The 11,172-nt window shown below is 36.2% G+C and overlaps 1 protein-coding gene across 2 annotated transcripts in view; it reads right to left on the bottom strand.

Moving 5' to 3' along the window:
- Positions 1-595: 595 nt before the first annotated feature.
- Positions 596-11,172, bottom strand: part of LOC110101012 (ubiquitin receptor RAD23d) — a 32,610-nt gene continuing 22,033 nt past the window's right edge. For both annotated transcript variants that reach the window (XM_020828776.2, XM_020828777.2), the window contains 5 exons: positions 7,292-7,447; positions 7,132-7,197; positions 6,987-7,034; positions 6,719-6,907; positions 596-1,024 (listed from right to left, as the gene is read on the bottom strand). In XM_020828776.2, coding sequence (XP_020684435.1) covers positions 908-1,024; positions 6,719-6,907; positions 6,987-7,034; positions 7,132-7,197; positions 7,292-7,447 — 576 coding nt within the window. In that variant the 3' untranslated portion in view covers positions 596-907. The remainder of the gene's footprint in view (positions 1,025-6,718; positions 6,908-6,986; positions 7,035-7,131; positions 7,198-7,291; positions 7,448-11,172) is intronic.

Genomic DNA, 11,172 nt, shown 5'->3' with positions numbered 1-11,172 from the left:
GTCTAACAAGGATTGATCCATTTGAAATGAGACTACAGCTTTTTATAACACCTTGATCTGCTTATTAAGAGCTTTGCTACAAAGAGATTTTCAATTCGACTTTTACATATGATGCGTTTATTTATCATAATTAATTTAAATGTCCAAAAAAATGGTTATAAAATTACTGTAAAAATATAATTTTTATAAAAGCAATTTCCAACCAAATTCTAGTAGAAACGATGAACAAATTAGTAAATTAACATCTGATCTTTGTTGCCGCAATAAACAATTCACAGCAATTTCGTACTGCATCAGTAAATTTACAAAGGAGCATACAACATTACGCATAAGGAGAAATTATTACGTGCGGACAAACAGAACCGTTCATATTTACTAAATATTTGCAAAATATTTATAAATACTCAACAAATACTCAGTTATGAGTATTTGCTGATTTGCTGAGTAGTTCCAAATACTTAGCAAATTCAGACGGTTCTTTCTGTCGGCACTCCGCACGTAATAATTTCTCAACCATAAGAGTACAACATAACAGGGGTGAAATAATAGATGAAAATTAATCATTTCGAACGTTAATAAATCAAAATGAACGGCTGACGAGAACGTGAAGCACTTCCTGTATTGCTGCTCCGAACATACTATATAGGATAAAAAAATGCTATATAGCACCAAAGCCGTTATTCCAGCAAAGAAACTCAACATAGAGCTAAGTAAGCAGTGTGTGTAAGAAGTATTTGCATGGAGAAAAAAGTTAAAACGCAGAAGACAATCACAACTGAATTGATCCCATGGAGCAATCCACAGTGGAGTAATTTATACATAAAATCACAACCGTACATAAAACTGGAATTTTCTAACAGAAGGAAGAGAAAGCGGTCCAGAATATAATCATACCCGTATTGTGTGATTAATCCTCAAACTCGTGCATGTGATCCAAAAGGTAGTTTGCAGCTAGTTCCTCGTTCTTGTTGCAGGCAAAGAAGACTTCCAAAACAAGGGCCCTATTGAAGCCCATTGCTTCAAGCTGCCATGGAAATTTATTAGATAATAGTAATCTGCAGTTACAGCACCAGAGAAGAAAATAAAGAGTCGTTTGTGTGAAATATTAAGCAGCAGAGAAGGGGAAAAAGAAAACAGCTTATGAATAGTTCTGGGAAAATCAGCAACCGTTCATAATCTTCCAATGATTTCATCAGAACAGTGTAAATGCGCGCATAGAATGATTATGTTACGGTTCAGCCCAAACCGGCCCAGGAGGTACCGGTTCAGGTGTATAGGAGGCGGACTCCTCTAAACCCCACCGCCTAACCATGTGGGCCCCACTTCTTTGGGCGTCAAGGGGGGGGGGGGGGGGGGAGGGCAATTTGAAATTAATTTGTAGTAGGAAGCTTTTTATTAGGAAAGACATGGGGCATGCATGAATTGGAGTTGTTTTTTGGGAGTCTTCTTGGTGTCTTGGGCTCTAGATACAAAAATCTAGAGATTGGGAGACCTACTCTCTTTTACTTTATCTTGCATGGATAGGAATTCATCAATTATATCTTGCATGGAGTTTGTTTTGCTTTGTTTCTACTATTGCGACCTATCGTCTTAAATTGATTTCCTCCATATTTTCTTGTTTTTCTCACTGTTTTGGCCAATTATTGCTAGGGTTGCTACTCAAGTATTTCCTCTTGGATTACTTGTGAACTCAAATCTTTCCTATCAAATTACATCTCAAATAGAACCAGTTCGGCTTTCATGAATTCCTAGCTTTGAAGGGTAATATATCTCCAAATTTTGGATATTGTGTATCAAGTTTCACTAGGTGCTATACTAGAAAAGATTTGAGATGTTTAAAGGCAATATTGGAGCTATGGCCTCACATTCCAGTTTCTTCACAATCCACAGGCAGCGTCATCTACAGCAGGCGGCTTTTTGTCATCACCCCTTTACTAGGACTAGGATTGCCTTAATTTTTAAAAATAGGATTGCTTTACTTGATCATGCTCATATATCATACATCATTCCAATTTCTTTCTTCTGCACTTCTTAGGAAACCATTAGTAAAGAGTTGTATGACAGTATTTTTTTCCTTCTCTCTGGATGTTATACATTCCAAAATTAATACTAATTTATACTGTCTTCTATCATTCTTATCATAATTTAACCTTATCACAACTATTTGGAATTAGCATAACAAATCCTTGTTCTCCATTCGTTTCAGCTTTCTATTGTATTTATATCAGGAACCCTCAGCAATCTAGTTGACTGTCTTGGGTTCTACTAGCTAGTGCAGCTAATCTGACTTCTACGGAGCAAGTGGCTCTTGTATCTAGTTGACAGATTCTTTCATAATGTCCACCCAAAGAAGTCTTCCCATGTGCTACACAGTTCACCATGGTTAAGACCATATGATAATTAAGCTATATATGAAGAGAGGGAATAAGATCAAATTCATTATAATTTCTTCTAGAGGTTCTTCAATAATTTGATCCATCTGATCAATGGCTTCTTTTATTGCAGCATCTGTTCATTTTTCCTCAATTCTTCATTCTTCTAAATACATGTTAATCATATTGGTTTTGTTCTTTTATGGGATTGCTGCAAAGATGCACAATATCCGCTATTCAAATTTTTGCCTCAAAATTTTTATCCAATATGCTTAAGAACTGTTACTGTGCTAGACTTCTTAAAGAATATTTACCTCTTTCCTTATAGAGATCACTCATATTCATGTCCAATTTGTTGGTGACTCTTTGTTGTTAGGAAATGCTATTTTATAAATGTTTGAGGATTCAAATGAATCTTTCAGAAGTATTGCCCTTTGCTTAGTCATGCTCTTAATCTCATGAGTTAACCATTTATTATAACTAGTTGGCTCTTATGAGGCAGAAAAAAACTATTTTAATTAAAGGTGGTCAATAGAAGATTGGCATTATCATCAAGTGTTAATTTCTTCCACTATAATTAAAAAAAGTTAAGAATTTGTTCAATAAAATTAAGCCTAACAAGTCTTAGGCTTTGAAATTTCCCACCTAGCTCTTTTACATGAGTGGTTTCAAGTAAAATTTCAAAAAGAAAATTGGATATTGGATAAGGCACTACCCAAATATTTTGCCCTTATTTATGAGAATTTTAACATCTACTTCAAGCTTTACAATAAGCCCAAATTTCTATAATTAATTAACCCCCACACTCACGTGAAAACTTTCAATTGAGACCAGTCAGTGGGATTTAAATATTTATATTATAATAGCAAAATTTTGATTATAGAAAAAAAAATACCAACATTAGCTTTGAATGAACAGTTAAGAAATGATGGGCGAGACAAGCAGTGGTCAATGATGATAGCAGGGGCACATCAGGAGGCAATGAGGGCAAGGCAGCCGACATGGAAGGCAAGTCAATGTATTTGAAAATCACTCATATTTCATGATTTTAAAATTCATAAAAAATGAACTAAATGATGGACTTACTTTTTTTATTCATCCAAACAGCCCCTTAACTATAGACTTAGATATGTCAGGATGAAAACTAGCCATTTTCTTAGTAGATCTTCGTGAACCAGTAATCCCGTATGTGGCTTTTCTTTTCTTCTCTTCAATGTCTTCTTATAGTTTTCAAGCTTTTTGAACATCTTATGAATCGCTTCAAAAGTCTGTTAGAATGGAACATAACGAATCTTCATTATTCAAATCAGGGGTGGATCCAGCTTTAAATTTTAGCTAGCATTGGTTTTCCTACAAATTTGTGGATGAAATACCTAGCATTGGTTTTCCTACAACCAAACTGCCAGTTTTCAAAATGTAAGGATTTGATTTACTTCACACTCAAAAGTCTTGCAACCAAACGGACCCTTAATAAAATTCGCACTCAAATAAATTAATCCCAACTCATTCTGATGTAAGCATGTTTGATCAAACCACAAGGAGAAATTTAAAATCATTTTCTGATTGCAATCGTTTTAAAATTGTCAAGTAAACCTTTCTCAAGAGGCATTAATCTTGTCAACTTTAGTTCTCATGATATTTAATATAATTATATATTTACATACTTCTACATACTTTTATATATATTTTTAGTTTATAATACTACATTTTTTGTTTCATATTGATATTATTACATTTACACTTTCATTCCATTACTTTGCTCTTATCATTCACAATTTGGTGATTGTATGCAGCATGCAAGGAGCATGGATTTGGTATTGATGCTAAGAATTTGTGAGAGGGTGTTTACTTACTAGATTGTTCTCCAAAGACTCTTTCACAAAAGAGATCACATAATATGTATGTTAAGATTTAAGCTACAAAATTTCAATGACCAAACTATGAGGTAGCACATCAGAATACATAGATGACATGACTTTGCCTATTTCTTATTTATGAATGACGTGAATAAAACAAATTAGGCAATTGATCGAGTAAAATCTCATATTAAGCATATTGTATTAAATGGAAAATATGAGCCAAATAAAGATTTAATTTTCCTGAGTACCATAAGTAAGGTGATGCTCTTATGAACATAAAGAATAAAAAATATGGAACTCAAGAAACATGTGGTTCAAAATGATATATTATTGCTTCTTTATGGTCAAATATGCTTGACAATGCATTATATCCCCATTATGTTTTGAATTGTAATCCCTAATGAAAAATATAGCTCCATGTACAAAGAACATATGCCCCATTATGTCAAAGAGAGGATGTATTATTCACATGTCATTTGAAGATAGGAGGCAAATTGAAACCTAAGAAATGGTAATTACAAAGATCCCCTAGGGAAAAATAAAAATGTATCATACATTGCCCATAGTTTGAGGACTTGCCAATGTAAATTCATAGTCATGTATTTTAAATGTAATATGAAGAATATGAGCTAGATGACGAAGCAAAAGACCTAAGTTGCAAAAGATCATGAAATTCATAATTCAGTAAATTTGAATTTCTATACATCAACTCATTTGGGATGTTCATTTTGGCAAATCTATTGTAGAAAACTTTACAAGAGGTAATATCAGTTCAATGAATATCACTTATTCCGTTATTTAGAAGTGGTGGCATATAATCAAATTAAACTCCACTTGAAGATCATAATAGGATTGTAAATTATTATGTTAAAATTTTGGAAATCTACTAATACAAAAGATATTATCTATTTGGCCGCCGGTACATATCATTGAAGATATTATTCTTTTGGGGTATTGACAAGGTGGTCTCAAAAATTATCCACAAAGGTTAGTCAGCTACTCTATATCATTATAGGTTGTATTCTTAATGAGCAGGGCACCTAGGGATTTAACCTATAATTTATATTTTTCTGTTCTCTGTTTTTACCTATAATAAACCATTAACAAAGGTGCGGTGTTCCTAATATTCTATGTACACTAACACTATCTACTAGAAGAAATTATGCATCTTTTGTGACTCATCATTTTGCTCATTTATACAAGAATCATGCAGACAAATTTCTTGATTGATTGGTTGCAAAGCAATCACTTCTTAATGAGATAGTATAGATGATCGAACCTCATTCACTCCCAATATGCAGTCTAACTAATTTTGAAGAGGGTTTTCTTAAGTGAAAGACATACAGGAGACGAAATAAGCTTCTATTTGAAGTTTAAATTTTATCTCTACGTTTACGACAGTATGTCAAGTTTGCATGTTGAGTGGTGTTCAAGCTTTCAACTTCGAAGCTCAGGTGTTTTCGCTTCCTCTAAATATCATACTGTTACATCTCCTGATGGTTTCTTCTCTTAGGAACGCCTGTCAATTGAAGAGAGTCCTTCACTATGATTAATAGGATAATGCATGTCTCCTGAATTAAAGTCTTGCCGTACTGGTTCCATCAGTTGAACATATGTGTTTGACCTTTCTCCTCCAAAAAGGGCTCCACTAAATACCACAAAATCTAATAAGTGGAACTCATAGTATGAGTGCACATTTTCTTGGGTAGGTTGAGAAGAGCAAAATTGTGGAAAGTAATAGTAATAAGTAGAACCATGTTGTTTTTTGAAGTGCAGCAATACATTAGGCAACAGGCCAGATTTACGGACTCACAACAAGTTGCCATGACGTGGGAATTTCTACCAATTGGCCTCAACTAATGTTTATTTCATTTAGAAAGGACAGCTCATTTTCATTCTACTGAGATAGCGTGAAAAAACATTCATCATGGCCAATCAGTCAAACAATATCTCAGAGTTCTAGTTGCCCAGGAAGAAAAAAAACCATGATAAAGCTTAAATACTGCGATTTAAGAAAGGCCGACATTTCAATAAAAAAAATTCTTACCTCAACCCACAGGCTGCAAGATGGTAAATATTGTTCACAGGAGAAGACATTGATTTGCATCCAAGATTCTAATCACAATTTTCAAACCACCATCTTTATAATCGCCATCTAATCCTCAAAGCCTCTAAGACTATGAAATAGCATTCTAGAAAAGGATTTTAAATTCCTATAAATGCGAAGTTTCATGACACTCACCAATCCAAACATGTTATTTTTATTATTGCTAGAAAACCTCAAGATTCTATATCCTTGAGTCTCTATCTTAAATCTACATACAAAAGGCATTTCACTCAAATATAAATATATACAAAAGGCATTAAATTTCCAAGGATCATCTGAATTAAAATTGTCAAAACACTTTTTCAAGCTGCTAGGCATAAAATTATATTACTTTATTAAATAAAGGTGAACTAAAGCCTGAAAAGATTAAAATAACTCACTCGCTCAATTGCATCACGCTCCTCAGGAGTAACTGATAATGCCTGCGGCATTGATGCAGCTAACTGGCCTAATAAATTGCTTTCTCCTCCCTCAGCCGGCTCATTAAGCAATCTAAGAAATTCAGGTTGATGCTCTTGAATAAGCCTCATAATCTGTGGATTTTGCCTACCCAATTCCAGAAGCATTGGCTGTGAGCAAGAAGAGAAGAATTTTAATAATATAAAAGGAATAAAAAATAAAAACTTGGAATAAAAGTAAGAATAAAACCTGCAGAATTTGGGGATTTTCTTGCACCATATTTTGTAATGCTCGGAACTGCAAAAAAAAAGTAAAAAAATCACAAAATAATATCATAACCTTAAAAGATAATTAAGTTACAATCTAGCTCAGATTTATCATCTTACACCACAACCTGAGGGCTATTGCGAAGAAAGTCAAGGTTTCCTGCACCAGGATTAGTTCTCATGCTAGGTAGACCCTGACACCAGATGCCAATGATAACAGTGCATGTAATTAGCAGTTGAAATCAATATAAAATGTTGTGTGAAAATAATAATTTACAACAGGCATACTTGAGGGAAGAGGTCCAAAGGATTGGCATTGGGACCACTCGATGGAATGGAAGGCTGCGCCGCTTGTGCAGCTTGTGTAGGAGGAGGGTTGATTGTTGTTTGGCCGCCACTGGGTGATCCAGCAACAGGTGGGACTTCTGCTTGCTCAGGAATACCCTAAGATTATTAATCATAGAGATAATTGTTGAAATTAATATAGAAAGAGATCAAATTAAAATTAAAACGTAATAAGTGCCAAGTTGCTATGGAATTTTTTTAGACTAGATTATAGTGATTATCTTATTACTAAAGAATGTGATAAAGATAGCAGAAACTTAGAAAACACCACAGAAAATTATACAATAAAGAAGCTAAAGGTAAAAAAGTATGCATTTGCCAGCCTATTGGATGCAAGTAACAGCTTCATGTCCTTTAACAAGCGTCAGATTATTCTATGATTATCAGATGGGGCGGCAAACACAAAAGAAATAACTGAAGTTGAAAGTCTACAGGAAGAACATCTATAACTCATAAAAATGGTTCAGGTGTCAAGAATAGAGGAAGACTTACAGGATGGCCCACCAAAAAAGTTTTATATCTACTAGGGATTGTGGAGAAAAGCATCCCCACAGATCATGCACTTGAACCATCTAAAAATCAACCAAACTGTTCCCTTCTTTTCCAACAATAAACATTTTCACTTAGAAATGTTGCAAGCATATTCAGAGATCAAAATCAAAGATCTGCATCCATTACGCATTGCACTTCAAAAAGCCTTCCATATCGACATGAGATCGACATAATGCCCTTGCCGTACATATTATAATTCAGACAATCCCCAACATGTTGTGTGTAATTAATTTGATGATTATGGACTTTTTTAGGTTTTTGGCATTTTCTAGATGGTACAATGTTGATATTGGCAAAATCACATGTAATGATGAATGCTAATATTAGTATGTTGTACATATATATATATATATATATATTCCAATCTCCCCGCCTTTTTCCTAACCACTTTGACAGGCTAATATTTAAGAAAACCTACTTTTCTAGATTTTTAATATCTAGATAAGCCTCTTGATGAAGTACCACAAGAACGTTATAAACTGCTCAATATCCCAACTGAATGTAATAGCATGAAAATATAGATGAATAGCACATCAAAATAAAAATATGGCAACAACTAACAAAATATTCCTAATAGAACAATGCAAAAGAATACCACTAAGTGGGTTTGACCTGTTGGAAGCTTAGCCCTCTATTCATTTAAAGCATAGAGCATGTTAGCTGATATGAACGTGATAGGAAACGCTTGTCGAAATAGAAGAAAATCTTGGCAAAAATTGAATTCCATCAAAGTCCAAACAGTAATTGAGAAGAACGATATGAAAAACTAGATGAAAACCTTTTTAATTAATGATATATGGTAGAAAACAAACAAAATACAATGGATCTTCAATTGAAGAGGAAGATCCTTTTAGACCACCGGCTCACGCGTAATAGAGGCGGAAGTGTTCCGCCTCTCCTGTACGTGCCGATCGCACTGCCCACGCCGGGAGAGCAGTTTAGGAAAGATTTTTTAGGGAGTTGGGAGAAAAACTTGAATGTAGGGACTGTTTAAGGATTTCCTTTTGGATTGTATGCATTAAATAGTTTGTTTTCCTAGGGTTATGGCATCGGGTAATTTGAGATCTCTTAGGTTTAGGTTTCCTTTGGGCTCTAGCGGTGTCTAGAGAATTGGGAGAGATCGATCCTCCTCTCGAATTGAGAATCACTTGTATCTTGTTTGTTTTTCTTCCGTTAGTTGATTTTTATCAATAAAGTTGGTTGTTTTTCTTTGATTTTTCCTCTACTTGTTGAGTATTCTCGCTGATTTTATCAAGATCGTTAGATTTCACTAGAGATCTTCAAATGTTTCCTATCAAATTGATATTAGAGCAATTACTGGACCCTTGAGAGCTGTTTTTTTCTTGAATTTCAGCGGGGATCCTTGTTCGGTGGAGGAAATTCTTGCTGATTTTTAGATCAAAATCCAGAAATTTTGATGGCGGCCAAGAAGGTAGATACATTAGAAGAACGTTTTGAAGGAGAGATGAGCCAAATAAAAGCCACGGTGGAGGATCGAATTTCATCCGTGGAAGACAAGGTTTCGCCCGTGGAAGACAAAGTTTCTGATCTTCATTTGATGGTGAGGAAGTTATTGGAAAATCAAATCCAAACGGCAGCATCAGAGACGAAGGGACGAAGGGACCAATGGGAAGAACTACGAATTCTAATTTTCGTAGGAGGGAAAATGATGTAGAAATCATTGAGGAGAAAGGGGGAGGTATGTAGAGAGACGTGGAAATAGGGAACAAGGAGTAAGGGGTGCTGGTTGGGAGAGAAAGGAGGGAAATTACAATAGGAGGGGTGCTAATTTTGGAGAAAGGAGGGAAGAAATTGAAGAGGGGTTTGAAGATGAACATGTAAGGGAAGATTGGGAGATGTGGGAGAGGGGAAAGTATAGAGGAATACGGGGAAACGGGGGAGAGTCGAAGGTGAAGAAGCTGAAAATGTCAATTTTTGAAGGGGGGGACACTTATGGATGGATCTACAAGGTGGAGAGGTACTTCGCCGTCAATGAGTTGACGAATGAAGAGAAACTAACAGCAACAAGCCTATGTTTGGAAGGGAAGGCGTTGTCGTGGTTCCAGTGGTGGGACCAAAGGAGACCTATACGGAGTTGGAGAGCATTCAAAGACTTATTATTAAAACATTTCCAAACCGACAGGGGAGGGTACTTCTATGAGCATTTTTTTGCACTGGTGCAAGACGGATCAGTGGCAGACTATTGTGAGCGGTTCGAGCACCTAGCCAGTCGGGTGGAGCGATTATCAGAGACTGCATTGAAGGAAAACTTCATGAAGGGGCTCAAGACAAAGATCAGAGCGGCGGTGAAAGTCATGATGCCTTGTGACTTGGGAGAGGTCATGAAGTTGACACAACTGGTGAAAAATTAAAAGAATCAAGATAGGGGAGCAAGGAGCAGCATTTCAAAAGGCTCTTACAGAATGATGACCACTCTTTTAGCATCCAAGGGTCCTGTATGAGGCAACACTCATGAGACTCCAAGGGAGAATCCAACAGGAGGAGGAAGTGGTGGGAAGCTAAAAAACTGACGGAGAGGGAGATGCAAGAGAAGAGGGCGAAGGGACTATGCTTCAGATGTGATGAGAAGTATACTACAGGGCACAAGTGATTGAACTCTTCAAGTTCTCACCGTCTGTGATAACGAGGAAACTGAGGGAGGTGAAAGTATGGGAGAGAGAGATGGAAGACAAGCTGCATCTAGACGTGATGAAGATCTCCCTGAATTCAGTGTTGGGATTCACTCTGAATCATACCATGAAAGTGGAGGAAATAGCAGATAGGGAGGTGGTGGTGTTGATTAACAGTAGAGGTACCCATAATTTCATCTCCAACTAAGTCGTTGACCAATTGGGGGTGAAATTGGTGGATAGAGTGTTATGGAGTGATGAAGAGTACAGGGAAGGAGGAGATGGGTCAGGGGATATGTAGGAGAGTAATGTTGACCATGCAGGGGGTTCAAGTGAGGGAGGATTTTCTCCCATTGGAGTTAGGGAGCACTGATGTCATCCTGGGGATGAAGTAGCTGCAGACCTTGGGGGACACCAAAGTCAACTGGGGAGCATTGATGATGGACTGATGGTGGAAATAAGAAGGGTAGTGATCAGGGAGATGCAGGGCTCACCAAAGCCATGTATCATTTAAAACCAAGGTGAGGAGTATACAGGAGGTGAGGGAAGGCTATCTAATAGAACTACATAGGTTGGAGGGGATCAAACTAAAGAAGGGCGGGGACATTCCTCTTTCAGTACAGCCATTGACTCAGTAGTTCA

Source organism: Dendrobium catenatum, unplaced genomic scaffold (assembly GCF_001605985.2).
Source record: "Dendrobium catenatum unplaced genomic scaffold, ASM160598v2 fragScaff_scaffold_989, whole genome shotgun sequence".
NCBI classification, from domain to species: domain Eukaryota; kingdom Viridiplantae; phylum Streptophyta; class Magnoliopsida; order Asparagales; family Orchidaceae; genus Dendrobium; species Dendrobium catenatum.
The sequence above is the reverse complement of the archived record's forward strand: the minus strand, read 5'-3'. Positions and strand labels throughout refer to the sequence as shown.